Source organism: Micropterus salmoides, unplaced genomic scaffold, assembly GCF_014851395.1.
Source record: "Micropterus salmoides isolate LMB-PRFRI ecotype aquatic unplaced genomic scaffold, ASM1485139v1 Ms_hic_scaffold_6, whole genome shotgun sequence".
Classification (NCBI taxonomy): domain Eukaryota; kingdom Metazoa; phylum Chordata; class Actinopteri; order Centrarchiformes; family Centrarchidae; genus Micropterus; species Micropterus salmoides.
In genome coordinates, this window is record NW_024044348.1 from 12,521,279 (window position 1) to 12,539,400 (window position 18,122).

General features: G+C 38.1%; 2 protein-coding genes across 3 annotated transcripts; one reads left to right on the top strand and one right to left on the bottom strand.

Annotated features, from left to right (window-relative positions):
• Positions 1-1,637: 1,637 nt before the first annotated feature.
• Positions 1,638-9,497, bottom strand: LOC119889749 (BTB/POZ domain-containing protein 1-like). Of its 2 annotated transcripts, none has more exons than XM_038700562.1 (8): positions 8,881-9,497; positions 7,001-7,157; positions 5,555-5,660; positions 5,266-5,463; positions 4,898-5,027; positions 4,709-4,796; positions 3,035-3,181; positions 1,638-2,921 (listed from the first exon to the last, which is right to left on the bottom strand). In XM_038700562.1, the coding sequence occupies exons 1-8, from the start codon at positions 9,294-9,296 to the stop codon at positions 2,763-2,765; spliced, it is 1,401 nt and encodes a 466-aa protein (XP_038556490.1). In that variant the 5' UTR covers positions 9,297-9,497; the 3' UTR covers positions 1,638-2,762. The 2 variants fall into 2 exon arrangements, with proteins under 2 accessions (XP_038556490.1, XP_038556489.1); XM_038700561.1 differs by having other exon boundaries at positions 4,898-5,090; positions 8,881-9,296.
• An 842-nt stretch (positions 9,498-10,339) lies between these two features.
• Positions 10,340-18,049, top strand: LOC119889751 (transmembrane 6 superfamily member 1-like). The gene is made up of 10 exons (XM_038700564.1): positions 10,340-10,919; positions 11,076-11,179; positions 11,490-11,591; positions 11,680-11,779; positions 11,887-11,969; positions 12,121-12,239; positions 12,678-12,782; positions 12,883-12,975; positions 13,065-13,184; positions 17,271-18,049. The coding sequence occupies exons 1-10, from the start codon at positions 10,828-10,830 to the stop codon at positions 17,460-17,462; spliced, it is 1,110 nt and encodes a 369-aa protein (XP_038556492.1). The 5' UTR covers positions 10,340-10,827; the 3' UTR covers positions 17,463-18,049.
• Positions 18,050-18,122: the final 73 nt, after the last annotated feature.

Below are 18,122 nucleotides of genomic sequence, written 5' to 3' on the forward strand. Positions count from 1 at the left end.
TGTCATAGGATGTCAAAAACAGCGGAGGAATAAATCATCTCCCATGCTCTTAGTGTTCAAGTAGAATGAGAAATGAGAAAGACAGCCCATTCTGCTGCTATCCACCCACCCACCCCACATACACACAGCCAAACAGACAGAAATACAACCGCACACATCAGAAAATCACAAATCACTATCATGGATTTGTAATCTAATAGCTGTAAGAAATCATCCACATGCTCAAGTTATTCCCCATAAGCTTCAATTGCCTCTTTAATGCTTCAGTATGAGTGGAAACTTCCCCCCACCTCTGAATACATTACAAGCTTGTTTTTTTATAGTCCCCTAAGACCTTGAAACATTGTTTTACACAACACAGGTGAGAGCACAGGACTGTTAGTTCTGTAGTCTATTTGTCCTCCTGGTTTTTGAGTGTTTGTGTCTGGTGGGTGGTGAAAACCTGTCTCAAACTGAGTTTCTTGGTTCTTTCTGTCTAAGTGGGCAGTCAGCGGGAGAAGCTCTCAGATCCTGGTGACTCACCTGACAGCCTCCATGGATCACTCTCCTCGTCAAAGCCCACTCACAGCCGTCTAAAGTGGCCTTGTTTCCACCGCCTTTCTCATATGAATGTGCAGATTATGCAATTTAAGAGCACTTCATCTCTGTGCTGTAGACGCAGCTTTCGGCAGACAGCACGGCTTCATTTTATTCTTGCTGGCAGAATAAAAACAGATCACATCCAGCAAGAAATAATCTGGCATTACTGAGACTTGCAACCGGATTACGGAGGACACAACTGAGGCTACACTGACAATCCTGATTATTATTATTATATTTATTGAAGTTACAGATTGCTTTAGGGACAACATACTGCTACTAATTATGCTGCTTTTTTTTGGCATCTTAAACTCTAATCAATTATAACTGATATTAAACTGCAGCACTCTAATATAATTAAATGTCTGTTGTTCAGTTGTTCCATTAGTTCTTGTTCTTAAAATTGTGGACATTGCAACAGTGATGTTAGTGCAATAGCGTATGAGAGAAGAGATCATTGATCATCAACCTTTTTACTTTCAGTACTCCACACTATGTAAGTAAAATTTTGAAGTATGTGCACATAAGTATTTAAACTTTTGGTCTATACTTAAACTGTCAGACATATAAAGTACTTTTTACTCCACTCCATATTTGACAACTATAGTTACATTATAGATCCAAAACATTAAACCAGTTTATACATCAATTTACATTGAGCTACCCAACATGACAAAAAGTAATTACAAATAGCTACCCCTGCACCAGCTGCAACATTAACATGCTGCTCATGTGATATTGTAGGTAGATAATGTACATAATAATAAACCTTTACTTATTAAGACTTACTTTATATGAAAATAAATCAAACTGTTTTTGTGTACTCTTTGGGCTCTGACCATATTTGTTTTTAGAACTTTCACTATTGATAATTCTAGTAGTTAGTTAGTACAGTTAGGCACTAATACTACACTATAGTACTGTAATACATTTACTTAAGGAACATTTTTAAAGTTGTGAGTGTTTTTATTCATCAGGTCAAATATCCAAATACTAATTTCACTTGTGGGTTTCTATTTTCTGCTAATTTATAATTTACTACATGTCAGTGAAAAACATTCATATCCATTTCATTTATTTTACAGCTAGTTACATTTCAAAATATTTTTGATAAAACAAGTTAGACAAGCTTCTCAAAGACAACACATCGGTAAAGATTAAACCAGTGCTTAGCAACATTTTTTTGTGACCACAGAATAAATCAGTGTTTGGTTGAGGTTCATGTTTCAAATGTCTAGTTTTAGCAGTTCCATCAAAAAAACCCTTCCTACAGTAAAGGCTGTACATTTATCTGACTCCAGCAGTTTAACCAACTTTCTCCCTCAGATTGTTTAATTTTAATAATTAAAGAACTTAAGAGGCAAATGAAATGCTTGTGTAGCAGAAATGGTTCTTTCTTTTCCTATCCCGCTGAGCTCTCAGATTTAACACCCAAGTTGGGAACCGCTGATCTACCCTTCCTTCCTCCTCCCAGTTTATCCATTTAGCAGTTTGTTAGCTGGCTGTGTGGAGTATCTGGCAGCACCTAGTGACAGAAAGAGGAATTATATAAGCTATACATAAATGATCTACCGAAGACCAAATTTGATCACATTTTTGTGTCAAAAAGCTAAAAATAGACCCACCCCCTCCATTTAATTCGCCATAAAAGTCCTAGAATGTTTTTTTTGTTGTTTTACATTTTAATGTTGTGATAAGCAAACATGAAGTCATAAATTACAACATGTACCACTGGCAAAGTTACATAACACACATGGATCCTTAATACAATGCAAAAGTACTCTAAGACACCTGCTGAATAAATGATAACAGTGCACAATAAAAAAAATATGCAAATGTTATACTTGCAGTAAATGCATCAGCAAAAATTGACACTCGTGCAGGATAAACTCCTGCACTGGCAGCTTAATGATAACAACACACAGACAGGACATCAGTATTTAGATAATTTACAACTGATGATTATGCTCAAAAAGCTTTTTTTTTTATCCCCCCCACACCAGAGCTGTGATCATGTCTGTACACCACTATTGTATAGACAGATACACACATACATACACACTCAAACACACATTCTTTATTCAAAAGGATCATGAGGCACTACGTATATCTCCAGCAGTCCAGTCTTCCCAGCAGTCTGAGGTCTCCCTGGTTCAGTGTACCTGCGTGACACCGTGTTACGTCTAGGTATGGTATATGATCTCTGGTATCTGGCCGTCCTCCACTGATGTACCATTGTTATTTCCAGGTGAGCTAAAAAAGAAAAAAGTTGTCTTGGTCCCCGTTGCTGATTCCTTGGTCACTTTCTTCAATCCTTTTGTGCCATAATGGGAGTCTGGGCCCTGAGGTGTAAAATTACAAAGCAAGATTAGGTGCATCCTAATAGGGGGAACTACAGAACATGTTAATTTATGCAATTTAAGAGATATTTTAAATAGAACAAGTTCAGACTGACCTTTAAGGTGGCACATGCAGTGTAGCTGACATTGGGTAGGATTTCCACAGGCTCTTTGAACATCACTCTGAACGTGTTTGCTGTGCCGTCACAGCTGAAACCTGTGTCGTTCTGCCCCAGTGTAATGCGTTTGTCGCTCTCTAAGATCTACAGAACAGGATAATGTCATTAGTGAATAAATAACAAGGTGCCAAGGAAAAATCAACTTTATAACAACTAAAACACAGCAGGGAGGGTACTTTCCTTTTGTGTCTGTGTTCACCTGTTTAGTTGTCTATTTTTCTGGTTGCGCTCAATCATTTTAGTATCCACTATGTGTTCCACTATGTCCCTTTTTAGTGTTGACTAAATTATACCGTTTTAGTGGGCTCAAATTTTAGCACAATGCAATGTAAAAAGTGGTGAACATGAGATGCGCTGTGTCCAAAATAATTCCCTCGTTCACTCATTCAGGTATTTTCTGGAACATTTTTATCTGTGTTTTAATGTCAACAGTAAAGCAATGACAGAAAATCAGGTGAGACACAGGTGGGATGATAAGCAAGAAAGGTCCCTGGCCTTACTTGAACCCATGGGGATGTTGTGATTTACATGGTCAGTGTGGCAGTGCCCTAGATTACCGGGATGCCCCATAAATCATCAAACTTTAATTTTCACATTTATCAAGTACTGTGACATTTTAGGCTTTTAATTTATTTCTATAAATTGCAGACAGTTGATATTGGAATCATTGAACAAATCTGAGATGTGGACAATAATTTATCATGCATTGTGCCTTATCCAATTAGAGTTATAACACAGTTTTTGATAACCGACAGTAATACAGTACACAACGCTCTGCATAAAATTCCCCATATAGTGAAAGTGAATAGGTGAACAATTTCAGGAGCAGCCTTAATCTCTTCCAGTACAACTACATTTGAATTTAACATAACAGTTGTAGCTGAAAGAAACAATAAGTGTCAGTGTGTGGTGTCTGTAAACGCAGCCACTTTAAACTGAGTTTGATCATACAGGGAAAAATTCACTTTAAGAAAGGCAGAGATACCAATTTATCTACCAACAACAGTCTCTACAGCTCATAATGCAATGCTGCTACAAGACAATGGTGTCGTGCTTTTCCTCAGTTTGAAAAACCTTTTACACGCTGATCTTCACTTGTAAGCAACAACTGAATGCAAAAAGTTCTCACTTCACACTCTCTGAGGTAGTACAAATTAATTGTGGGACATACAGGAAATCTTTAACTGAGGAGGAATTACACAACATACAGGATGAGGGAAAGTGGATTCACCAGAAAACAGGGCTGAGGATCAAACCTAAATACCTCAATATCTGAACAAAATGTATCAAAAAGTTTCAGGTGGCATCAAATGCTTGCTCAGATATGTACTTTTTTGATCAGACAGTTTCTGATTTAAAACATAAATTTGCTTTTTTAAAAGGTTCTTGCGCTTCTGCTGTTAAGACAACGTTATACTTTTAAGAAGTTTATTTTGTGTGATTATATTGGTATTTAAACTGGTGTATTGTCTCAATGTTAATATAATAATTTTTAATTATACCCAGCCCTACCAGAAAATGTAAATTACTCTTTATCCCAAAACACACACTGATGATATTAGCAGTTTTTTCATTTAAAGTCATGTTCAAAGCCTTAATGCAGAAAGTTACCTGTATGTTGACCTGATAGTCAGTGGGTCCATGTATTGAACCATACAAGCCAAAACCCACTATGGATATTCTTCTGTTAACATTGAATCTATAGAGGGAGAAAGACAGAGAGAAAATTAGAAAAAACCCCAACGACTTAAATTCAGTTTGCTCAGATTAACAGCTGACCGCTGAAGTTTGTCATCTCACCTGATTCTGTCGCTGGTACCACTGTACCCCCATCGACTCTCAACCTGCTGGAATCTATTAATGCTGCACTCCTCCCCCCTGAGGCAGCAGCGGGGCCTGTCAATGTAGTCGACCCGTGGTTTGGGGTTTACTGTAAAGTGTAAAAACAGATTTACCACCTCCCGATCGAACAATATTCCAGACTGGGCAGGCCCTGTTGCACAAGAAAGAATATCAAACTGGTTTCTGTGGTTTATGTTGTATGGACACATCAGGAACATGATGAATATGTTCAGTAATGCTTGTATTGGTCAGTATAGCGTTGAAATAAAATAAAAAAAGTGACACTGCAGCATGAGAAACAAGTTATATTTTTGTGATAGGTTTACCTGCTGCAAACTCCTCAACAGTCATGAGTGGGAAGCGGATGAGCGGCAGGGCTTTCCCCAGAACCTTCTGTTTGTTCTCCGAGGTCGGGGGAAGCTGTTGTCTGTAACACTCAGCCTCTGCCCAGCGTACCACTGCCCCAAACAGACGGTTCTCCCTGATGCTGAGTGTGTCTCTTTGCAGCACTGCACATAAGGTATCTACAAATACACAAAAACACAGAATAGCCATCATCTCATCCCCGAAGATGCTGTAGAAAAGGAAGTATTTTTGTCGAGAAGACTCACATACCAAGGTCGATGTCAGTAAAGCCCTCTGCATTTATTGCATCCGCAGTGCTTTTGTCTATGGTGTCTAAGCAGAGACTGGCAAGTTGAGGCTCATCAAATAACCTTGCCTATAGTCAAAGCACAAAAGAAGCCATCTAAGTGTCTGTTAGTCGGGACCGATCATTTACTTTACATGCACAAAGGGAGAATTGCTGCATTTTAAAAAAAGCTGTGGAAAAGGTAAATGCTTTTTTAAAATTGACTAAATATTGTGCAAGATTATAAAGATGCAAAATGAAATGAAAAAATTAGATTTTTATCGAAATACTGCAGTTTCCCATATCTTGACTTCCCATGATTTGGGAAATCCTAATCAAGCGGCACAAATATCCTTCAAACTTTATAAAATGTTAATGAAATCAAAATGAGTAAACAAGCAATGACAATGATAATTAGGTGTAGACTGATTGGAGTCTGTCTTGTTTTCTGTAGGGTTATTTAGATTTCTATTCCTCCTTTACCATATTGGACAGGACAAAAGGAGTGTTTTTTGATCAGAAAGCGGCTACACATGCAGCCTAAAGGCAGCCAGCAGCGGAAACAAAATGCTGAACCCAACCAAACGGCAGCATAAACCAAAAATAGAACAGCTAATGTCATAAAAACGCAACCGTTGATGGTTGGAAGATGGTCTGGTGTGGATACAAGACAGTTTGCAGTAGACAGAAAGAACAATGTTATTACATTATTTCATATATTGCCCCGGAAGACAGCCTTACAATCAGACCAGCTGTTATTGAAACCATCTATTACTGTCCTGCTTTAAAATGATCTTATTTTGGTGCCTTAAAGAGTGATGTCACCTAAAATACTATCAACACATTTTCTCACTTTCTCCTGGTGTTGTCTGGCCAAGAAGTGGGTTTTGGTTTTCTGTGCTGAGATTAGGACACAATCGCAAAATTCTGCCGCCATTCCAATACAGTGAAGGTTAAATTGCATTTTATTTGTGGTGCTCAAAGCATCAAAATATACATATGAAAAACCATCCAAACAGCAATGTGTGTTTCCAGAAAGAATGTCCCAGATGCTCTGGATAATGACAAGAAATCAATGTTAATGGTTTTTATTGGGACTGTTTATTTTGTAGAAAGCAGATCCAGTGAAAATTGATCACAGGGATATCATGAATTATCCAGATCACCGCTGCACAATTTCTAGAAAGACATTCCATTTTGCTTTGACTACCGTCTAAAATTTACAGAGACAGATAACTCAAAACATCAGCACATTAAAACCAAAAGTTTCTGAATGCATAAAAACTGATCGTAGGATAACGAGATAAGTATGAATTTTGTCATTTCGATAAAGTGACATCCAAGGTGGCAAACCAACGGTCCACTGAAAGTTGTTTGCCAGACAGCTTAAATGTCAGGTATGTACTACAGTAGATGTGCGTGACAATAACCTGAGTGAGTAGCATGAATGCGTTGTCGGCTCTGAGGTGCTTGGTGAGGAACTCCACACAGTGACCCTCCAGAGCAGGGACCGCGTACTTCTTAGCTGTATACAGAGTCGTCATCACAGTCTCTGGACCAATGTGGACCTCGTCAGAATACAGAAACCTGTACAGAGGAAACGGAACAATGTATGTGGTCAGTCAGGTATTCATGCTGTTATCTTCAGTGTAATTCGGACAACTTTAGCCATCACATTTTATCTTAATCTTAAGACAGAAATGAATTTGCAGTATGTAGGTGGTGTCAAAATAGACAGTGTTCTTTAAAAAGCACTACCAAACCGCAGTACTTCTTTGTACGAATGCTGGCATCAAATGTCTGATCAGATTTATAGTCTTCCCCTCTTATCAAACAGTACCTGATTTACATTTTGCCCATTTCAGACTGTATTTGCTTGGGCGGTGCTCTTGTACAGATGCTCGTCTACAAAACATTTAACATGAGTTTTTTACCACTTTTTTTGAATCAGAAAATCGGGATTTAAAGAGAAATGTGCTTTTATATCTGGTGTCAGGTATTGTATGTACTTCTATCATACATTTCAAAAGGGTGCCCAACTCTAAAAGCCTTTGTGAAAACTATTCTGAATGTATTATAGTATGAGTGTATTAGGACTGCAATAAGAAAACTGTTGCAGTAGTGATACATTATCAGACATGAACATAACTTCCTTTTATACATTAAATTGCAAACAAAGAACTCGTTCTCCTGTCCCATGCTCTACAAATAAAATCACCACACAAAAGGTTCCCGTCCAGAAGAACTCATCACATATTAAAAGGACATTTTACTTGTCCTTAACTCATCATATAATGGGCCTTAAAACATAAAATAGACTTCATCTTCAGTCTTACCTCAATCCCCCTACCAACCAAAGTTTTTTTCTCTTCTTTGCAAGACCAGGAAACCTGCCTCTTTCTCTAATGTTTCTACTAATGTACCTGAACGTAACTGAACGAGATCTTTAAGTTTTGGTTAAATTCTGGTTCACATGAGGCTCCACACGCAGTAGTTGTTTTTCATCCGACAAGATGTTCTTAATTTAGGCTTGCATCAAACATCAGCAGACCATGTTTCTTTCTGCACCACCACGAACAATTTGTGCTGAGTATCACGAAAATTGTGCTGTAATCGGTTTTTAAAAAAAATTAAATAAAAGCATCATACCAAATAAAGCTTTCCCCTCACTTATCCCAGGAAGTCCACACTCAATTCCCCAATTAAAGATCTTTCTAGTGAGCCACTGTTCAGGCATATTCATTGTTGATTTACCTGCTGATTCTTTCTTCCTTAAAACTATTATACGTTTGGTCTACGACTTACAACAAATAGTGAAAAATGCCCGTCTTAACGTCCAATGGCCCAAGGTGAAGTCTTCAAATTGCTTGTTTTGTCCAACCAACTGTCCAAAACCTAAAGATATTGAGTTTACTATCACATCAGACACAATCACTATCACAAGAAAAGTTGCAAGTCATTTTAACTTGAAATAAATCCCTTTAACAATTAATTGGTTGTCAAATTGTGTGCAGATTAGCTTTTGTTGTTGAACAAATCAAGTTGTTCAACTAGTTGTTTCAGCTCTGCAGTATATGTTACTACACTGAGCTTATGCTTTTCAATATACAGGAGGGCCTATAATGGTCTGAGAGTTATAATATTAAATGTACCCACTGTCACTGTTCCCATTTAGTTATTGCCAGTGTGCAGTGCAATAAGTAAACTACATCCTCCTTCAAATGTGACTGAAATTGAAGTTTGCATGGCATTCAGATTAACTGCTAAATGGGCTTTAATTTGGCCCGTACATGGTAAACACCTGTCATACCTGAGCAAGGCGAGGAAGGCTGCAGGCTCCACATCAGGCAGCTCTATTTCAGTCGAGGTTGTGGCCATCCCTCCGTTGAACATGGCATCAAAAACGGCACTTCCAGCGGCCAGGACGAATTTATGGGCCGGTATCCTCTGGGCCTGTCTGCCCTTCCCCACGATGAACCTGACGTCGCTGAGCAGCTCGTTGTTGAAGAGGAAGGCGAAGCGCTCCTTCAGGGAGCTCTTGGTCGCCTGCCAGTTGTACATGGGCTCCCGGTGAAGGCCGAGTACAGGCGGGGAGGCAGACCGGCCAGGACCGGAGGCTGGCAAGTTGGAGACCACCGCAGCGGCTCCAGACTGAGCCGAGTTGGACGCTGCCTCCTGACCGTCATGGTTTGACGCTAAGCCGCTGCCGCCGCTCCCGGTCGCCATGAAGACACACTTATATTTCCTATTCAGCCTCTACAACGAATCGTTAATGACACGCGAACATACACTGACCGTTGTACTGTATGTGTTGTTATTTACGTGGTATCCATCGCTGCGGACGCCATCGCTCTTAGATGTTTAGCTTTACATCCATGCTAGTTACCTGCTAGCTTGCGTCTCTCCAGAAATGACGCAGGCGCAGACTTTGTTGAAAATACGTTTTTTTCCCATTAACCTTTATTGCTGAATTGAAGAGTAGCAAACCAACAAGACAGCAGTGGCACGACAAGGAAACAAGCAATAAGTGCAATAGGCCATATATGAAATTAAAATAAAATGGCATTAACAAATAAAAGAGAAATAAAAGGAAAAGGATCGAGGGGAAAGATGTGATATTACACGTGTATTTCTAACTCATTTAAGGAGGATGTGGTAGTGGCACTATAATGTCCCATTTCCTTCAAGTGTTCCAAGTTTGTTTTTATTAGTAGATTAACATTTACAGTACATTTTTCCTCAATGGTATTATTAAATTATAAGGAAAGACAGTATCACTCTCTTAATAATTACACAGATAGAAAACAAATAGGCCTACAATATATTTGAAAGAAAAAATGCCTTCATTAATATAAAAATATTTTGAACATATGATGGTCTGTATGTTCAAAATAAACGAGAATCAGTTTCAGAAGAATACATCACATCGATATCGGGTTTTGAACTTTTGAAGAACAAAATTTAACAATCAACTTTTTAAGTTAGGAAGTAGCCCAAATGATATAAAACAAACACAATATATATATATATAAAGATTAAATTAAAATGACAAAATGTGTTGGGGGTGTTACAAAATGTCATAATAGCATCATAATGTCATTATAAGCCACTTTTTCATCTATTTATAAATCAGTGAATAAACATAAATAAGCATATTTACATCCTGTATCAAATACATGTAGCTATACATTTATAAACATGTTTATTAATTATTTGTATAATTAAGTTCATTTAGTGTTTCATATTACCTGGCTGCATTGCCTTGTATAAAGCACATTTGTTATTAAATAAAATATATATCCTGCTGCCTGCTACAAGTTTTCTAATCGGCCGCTAGATGTCAGAGTCTGCACTTTCACAAGCAGAATATAAACAAACCTTTTTAGCTTAATTATAGATAATAGTAATAATCATAAACAAATTATGATTATTTAGCTAAACACTACAACTCAAGAACGAATTGTATAGGGAGAGAGCGAGAGAGAGCGAGAGAGGGAGGGACAGAGAGAGAGAGACGGGGGAAGAGAGAGAGGGAGAAGGAGAGAGAGAGCACGCGAAAAAGACAGAAAAACAAGACAGACATATTTAGAGGTAGCTAAACTGCAAGTTTGTGCTTGTTTAGGCTACATTGTTATACACACCGCGAGGCTACCTCATTCCTTGGAATATGACTCACAGACTAAACATAACAGTTGCGGCTGAATAATCTGTAATTCTTAATTCTCTTACAAGATAAATCGGTCAAACCCGGACCGCAATGAGCGCGTCTGCAGGAACAGGGGTGTTTGTGCTCTCCTTGATGTCCATCCCCATCTGCTATTTATTTAATTCCCTCATTTACAGCAACAGGTGAGTAAGAATAGGCCTACATCTTTTAATTTTTGAATGTGCCTCTCAATTTTTTACTGCTGATGAAACAACTGTTAAGTTACCACCAATGGAGCAGTCACCAGCATTATTTGAAAGATTTTTTTTCAAATATATATATTTTTTACACTGGTTCAGTGCTGAAGCTTTCTTATTCGCTGGATGTACAACAGTCCTCATCCTGGCCATTTCAGCCCGTTTTATGCTCAAGAAGAAGGCCCCAGTAGATCCTTTTTTCTATGGTATGAATTCACAAATGCATGGTTTTGCAGTCTTTGGGTTCTGTCTGACTTTTAAATCAAGCTATATGTATGATGAATAGAAGTTATTATGTGTGTGTAGTGTTTTAGTTATACAATTTTGAGCTGTTAAATGAATAATATAAAATATAAAAATAATATAAAAGTGATGCACAGTACATTATATTTGCATTGTATCCATGTGAGATAGAAATGTTTAGTAAACTTAAAGTGTTTGCAGTAAACATAAAGTGTTTGCAGTGGTTTTGTCACCCAATTGAAATTAATTGAATGCATGCATCTATCTGTCCAGTGTATGCAGTGTATGCATTCCTCAGTGTGGTAAATCTGATCATCGGGCTGGAGCAGGACAACATCATTGATGGATTTGTGACATTTTACCTCAGAGAGGCAAGTATTGTTTTCTATTCCTATTTGGGTGTTGACCATATGCACCCCTGTGCATTTTTTTGACTGATAAGCGTGTGCTGTGTTTCAGGCAGATCCACATATTAAAACAGCTTATGGGCACATGATCTCCTATTGGGATGGCTGTGTGCACTATCTCATGTATCTGCTCATGATTGCTGCGATTACTTGGGGGTAAGAGCTGCATTGTTCACCTACCACCTATCCCATCCATCTCTGTATTTGGAAGTGTAATGTGTTCATCTGGGTTTGACAATGGCAGTTTTACGTGGTTTGCACAGGGACAATTACCGAGCCATTGGACTCTACTGGGTGGGATCTTTTCTTATGCATGCCATAGTCTACATTCTTGGGAATGTTGTGGGTAAGTACACTAAAAATAATGGAATGTTTTCAGATAGCTAGTTTAGGGTGGCCCCTGTAACCTCCCACATGCACATTTTACTGTAAATACTGCTACTTTTAATGCTTTGGTTTGTGTCTGTGAGATATTATCTTGTTCTGTCTTTTCCAAGGGAAATATGGGACGCATGTTAGTCCTCTCTTCCTCCTCCACATGCTATATATCTCAGTGTCTGTCTGGGCCTGCTTTCGCATCTTCAGCCAGCCTGCCGCACGGGACGTTCAGTTTACAGTAAGTCAGGATCAAAACTGGCAGTTATTAAAAAAAAGAATATGATTGAACCAGAATTGAACCAAAATTTTTTTTTTCAATATTGTATTTTGACTTAGCTTTTCATTAATCAAAAATTAAAGTGAAGTGAAAGGTGTGATGCTTTTTTTGCTATACAAGAGGTGATTAAATGCACACACACACACACACTCAAAAAATGGGAACTGCCAAGGACGTATACACTGAAAGTGCTACACAGTAGGTCAGAGGCCAAGTTCAGTCCTTGGAGTTGTAAGCAGACAATGTGTGCTAAGTACTTGCCTATTTTTCCAGTCCATTACAGTACAATTAGTCACTTGTACTGCTAAATAGATTGTGTGGCTATAGGAAGATGCAATGTAGATTCTAAAGAGCCAAAGAAAACAACAGTTTGACCATCACATTGTTGCCTTTTCTTAGAGCATGCAGGAGGCTGAGGGAAAAAGTTTACGCCAAAGACCTCTAGACCTACTGTTCATTATCTACCTCATCCCTGCTTTTGCTTTCTGTGTCTTCAGAGGCCTGGTAAGAAACCCTAAGATGATCAACTGCCCAATGCATACACATTGCAAGAATGATTTCTTTATGTTGAGTGCATCTGTATTTTAAATTGTTTGTGTTTTAGATTGTCCTGGACTGTTCCAGCAAATGGTGTCAAGACTACGCACAACAGTATGAGCCTTACCTGAAAGACCCTTCAGCCTATTCTAAAGTACAGGTAACTCAGTGACATAAACACCAAACTCTCATCCTAACACTGCCATTACACAAATATCTGAAGCAGTAGATTGTATCCATGTTTTTCAGATGCTGGTGAGCATGCTGTACTCCGGGCCGTACTACATCATTACTATCTATGGGCTGATGGTCCCAGGATGTGAGTGGATGCCAGACCTGACTCGTGTACACTCAGCAGCATTGGCACAGGTACATCCTGGTGGTTATTCCTGGCTCTTGGATAACTCTCTTAGGATAACTAAGCCATTGCTGTTAAAGATCCTGCACTACTACGCAAGTGTATTCACATAATCTGGCTGATTAGACCTCTGTTCAGGTTAAAGGTGAAGCCTGTCTTACTGCATCTTAACAAGTGCAACAAAACAAATCGGAGAGTCTAGAGATGTCAATCAAGCATACAGTCCAGATAAGAGGTGTACCGCGTTCATTTCATATGAGGGTTGCCGTAATTACCTGTTTCCAAATTGTAAATAGTGTTCACTTCAACATCTGAGTTGTAATATATCCATCTTGGCAATTTATAATACAGAAGTGCCTGAAAATCAGACGCCTCTCTTCAGCCAAAATCTGTCGTTCAATGTAATCAAACCCTTATTTATCTATTTTGTATCTAACTGTGTTGTTTTTCTGTCTTATTACTGTATGGCATTAATTGTTTGGCCTGTTTTAATTTTATCTGGTTTTATTTTTTATGTCTTCTGTATAACTTTTCCAGCACTTTGGTCAACTCTGTTTTTTTTCAAATGTGCTTTATAACTAAACTTGACTTGACTAGACTCACACAACCAACTCTATAAACATACAACCATCTTGAGTTCTCCAATGATGATGAATTTTTCTCTTTACCATCCATTCCATGTGACATGAACGCAGCATAAAATAACTTGATCCAAATCTCCTCTTTCTAAGAAAGCTTCTGTGAATATTGAATTTGTCCTTTGATTTTACCTTTTCACTCACACATAATTTTATATACTTTTGTTTATTATTTTATGTCTTATGATGTCATTTTCTGTTCTGTAAAACACATTGTAGCTTTGTTAATTAATTATTCATTATTATTATTATACTTTTCTGTACTAAACCTGTATATTTATCTGAGTTCATTTCAGCAGAATTTCTTTACATTTAAACTAGGACACCAAACCTATAGACAATATCTTTAATTTTACAATATATTACCAAGATACAGAGAAGATAACACTGATCCATTAGACTCTAACTCTCTTTATAGACGAAATAATTGCCAGGGTAAATTATCCAGACCTTGTAGTGGTTTTCATCAAAGGTCGTCTATATGGAACAGTTGCGTTGTGTAAACCCTTTTCCCACCTACATGACATCATCATTCTAAGGAGGATTAGGCAATGCTCGACTGACAGTGGCCATCTGGCCAAGTGTATGCACTTCCCGAATGCTCTTGTCTATATAATGATTGCAGATTGTTTTTTTTTTTTTTTTTTGTTTGTTTTTTGGTGTTCCTGCATTTATTGCAGGATTTCTGTATGATAGTGGTTGTGTTTCGGATTATGCTCGCTCATGACTTTTTTCTTTTTTCTTTTTTTAAACCTGTCCTGCCCAGCAGCCTGGTGTAGAGTATGATGGCCTGGATACCATATTGTGCCAGACAGATTTTACTTTAACAAGAGAGTATTAATATACTCCTTTGTCTGTTTTATTATTTATTTAATTATGTATTGATTTGTCACCGGGCCGGACAGGGGGGCAGACACGGGGATAGGGGGGCACAAACAGGCAGCACAGAGAAAGGACAAGACCTGCAAGAGAAGGGGGATGGAAGGTGGGGACAACAGGGAATAGCAGTGGGAAACACCAATTGCAGAAAGCAACGAAACCTGCAATAGAACAGAGAGGGGGGCTTGGGGAGGAGAAAAACAACAACAAACAAACACAAACAAAAACAAACAATAAAAATAATAATAATAGTAAAAGACAACCAGCCGAACAGCAGCAATAAACAGCTGACATAGTATGACAACTAAGAGAAAAATGAAAACAAGAAACAGTCCAGCACACTGATTGCAGATTGGTCTCTGTTGAAGTTATTCTTCAGTGCAGTCAAACACCAGTGGATCTGCATTAACAGATATGGTCTGAATCAGCACAAAATACACTACTGTATCTGTTCACATCTAAAGATGGAAACTGAAGAGTGATGGGAGAAGCTAGTGAGCCAATCACATTGCAACCATACAAAGCAGCTGTTGTGTTTGAGCTGCAGGCTGACGCGTCACTCATCGGTGGGATAAGGGCAGGAGCTTACTTCAGACCAAGAGGAATGGTTGTATTCACTTAAATGTCAGCTGTTCTGCCACACTATAAATAGGCAAGGTGATGCTCTGACAGCTGTGGTTGCTATGAGGCATGTCCTGTGGGTTTTTTCAATCGCTTTCTATTAATAGGTTACTGGCAGGAGTCTGTCAGGTTGAAAAACATATCTCAGAATGAGTGGCAATATCAGAATTTGTTTTATGGATCATCAGTCCATTAAAGGAATAATCCACCCTAAAACAGTTGCTCCCTGAGCTCATTTTGATGTTTTACTTATGTTTTCTTTTAATTATTCCTTTATGTGATCTGTAAAATGTTGTCAAGATATCTCAAACATTGCTACAAAGGAATGTGATGGTGCACTTTTTTCAGCAAGCATCCAGGATTTGGTATCAGAGGATTGACTCCTGGTTTTACAAGTTTTTCACTGATGTTTAACACAAGAACGCAGGGAGAAATAAAGCGAACTCCACAAAATATCTCATTAGACAAGAATGCAATATGGCTGCATGACATGATACATTTTTTGGTCCTCTTGGTCTTAGGACCCATTTGTTTTCCTTGTATCTGCTTCCCCTTGGACATATTATCCATAAACATGGCATTTCTTTTCATATTTATGCTGACACACAAATATACTTGCCACAGATCCACATACCCTGGAATGCTGAGTTCACTTAACAATTGCCTTTGTGAAGTTAAAAAATGGATGTCAAATAATTTCCTCCAGCTGAACTCAGACAAAACAGAAATCCTGGTCCCAGCAGATGGCAAATCAAATACTGCCATCTGCTGGTTTGCTAGTAAATCACATTAAGCCTGTGGCAAAGAACCTTGGTGTTTGGTTTGATAGTAATTTAAATTTCGAGCAGCACACCACAAAGCTTGTTCAATCATGTTTTTATCAACTTAGAAATATAGCTAAAATTCGATCTATGTTAACTTTTAAGGACACTGAGACCATTTTACACGCCTTCATCTCATCACGCCTGGATTATTGCAACAGCCTTTTCACCTGTTTAACCCAAAAATCTATTGATCGACTCCAGACTGTCCAGAACTCAGCTGCCAGGCTTTTAACCAGAACAAAGAAATATGACCACATTACTCCTATTTTAGCTTCATTACACTGGCTCCCAGTATGTTTTAGAATTGACTTTAAAATTTTATTGATCACTTTTAAAGCTCTTCATGGCCTCTCGCCTTGTTATATTTCTGACCTTTTAGTTCCATACACACCAGCACGTACCTTGAGATCCTCGGGCAGAGGTCTGTTGTCTGTTCCAGAGTCTCGACTGAAAACTAAAGGGGACAGAGCGTTTGCTGTCAGGGCCCTGAGGCTCTGGAACAGCCTGCCCGAGGAAATCAGGTCAGCTGAGTCAGTGAACTCTTTTAAGTCCCTTCTTAAAACATACTTTTATAGGAGAGCCTTTCCCGATCTTATTTGACTTTATTTTATTGTATTTTACTAATTTTATATTTATCTGTATTTTAGTCTTCTCAATGTTTTCATGCTTTTATCTTGTATTGTTTTTTGTATTATTGTCTCTTGGGTATTATTGTCGTTACACTTGTTAAAGCACTTTGTAACTTGTTTTTGAAAAGTGCTCTACAAATAAGGATTATTATTATTATTATTACATGAATCAGGGAAATTATAACTAAAAATTAACTTCATTGAGGTGGACTACTGCACCTGGAAACAAATATGCCTTGGCACTAAACATCTAAGTGCGGTGAAATTTAAGGGTGTGTAAGAGATTGTGTTTTTCCTTCATGAAAAATGTATCCTCATATGTGGACTTTTTTTCCACATATCAGAGAGACATCATCTTCATGCAGTTGTATTGTGCAAGATGCTATGCAAAATCTTTATGAGTAAGTGAGAAAAACAATGTTCCTGTTAGTGTGAATAAACTAACTGTGAAGCTTTTAGTCACCATTGTCATTTTCCCATTTCCCCCTCTCTGCTTCACTTCACAGGCCCAGTTCTCTCATATCGGTGCGTCTCTTCACACACGGACGCCGTTCTCTTACAGAGTGCCTGCTGACAGTCAGCCTGTCTTCTTGCTGATCAATGTCCTTTATGCTGTGGTGCCTCAGGCTCTCTGCTACCGCTGCTGTTCCAGGCCTGCCTTCTTCCTCAGACCAACGCCAGATAAAAAGATTGAATGACAGAGAGTGGCAGGGAGAGAGAGAGTGCCAGGGATATCAAGGGTGCCTAAATAAAAGGACTTGCAAAGTACTGCTCTGTGTTATTAGCAGTTGCTATTTTTGGAGAGGGAGCTGCCACCTGCTGAGTGGCAGTATTGGAAACATGACAAAATACTCAGAGTTTTTAGAGTGCATCTGTGTTGAAATGTGAACATAAAGTGTGTTTGTGTGTGCAATCCACTAGCAAGCCCAGGAAGTCACAAACAATGTTACAGTACAGATGCTTTCCTATTTTAAGACTTGTGTGGGGGGGATTTAAATAATTGGCCAAAACTTTTGGTAAGTTTTTTGGTTACAAAAACTACTTTCTTGTTGACATATTTTTTCACCATATACTGTATTTTATCAATAGGAATGTAGTCGCTATCTAAAGTGCAAATCAATTTATTTGATGTAAAGTTATTCAATAAAGATGTTAAAAGTAATGAACAACGATTTTTGATACATTTGGTTTAATTTGAATGGACAATTAAGCCTAACTTAAAAGGAGCTTTTATCCCCTGGCTTGTACAAAACTATCTGAACGTTTACTATGAATTTTATTTTTGAGCACACAAGATAAAACAAAAATATACTCAAATTCTAAATTTTACTCAAATAGGAAAAACTGTATTTTGTGTT

What these genes read in the sequence shown, in the direction of transcription:
- LOC119889749 (XM_038700561.1), bottom strand. Translation starts at nt 9,296, where the DNA reads ATGGCGACCGGGAGCGGCGGCAGCGGCTTAGCGTCAAACCATGACGGT. An exon ending in CATTCATGCTACTCACTCAG is followed by an intron (nt 5,661 to 7,000) that starts GTTATTGTCACG and finishes CTTTGACTATAG; the next exon opens with GCAAGGTTATTTGATGAGCC. An exon ending in GGTACCAGCGACAGAATCAG is followed by an intron (nt 4,797 to 4,897) that starts GTGAGATGACAA and finishes CTCCCTCTATAG; the next exon opens with ATTCAATGTTAACAGAAGAA.
- LOC119889751 (XM_038700564.1), top strand. Translation starts at nt 10,828, where the DNA reads ATGAGCGCGTCTGCAGGAACAGGGGTGTTTGTGCTCTCCTTGATGTCC. An exon ending in ATTTTACCTCAGAGAGGCAA is followed by an intron (nt 11,592 to 11,679) that starts GTATTGTTTTCT and finishes TGTTTCAGGCAG; the next exon opens with ATCCACATATTAAAACAGCT. An exon ending in CACGGGACGTTCAGTTTACA is followed by an intron (nt 12,240 to 12,677) that starts GTAAGTCAGGAT and finishes GCCTTTTCTTAG; the next exon opens with AGCATGCAGGAGGCTGAGGG.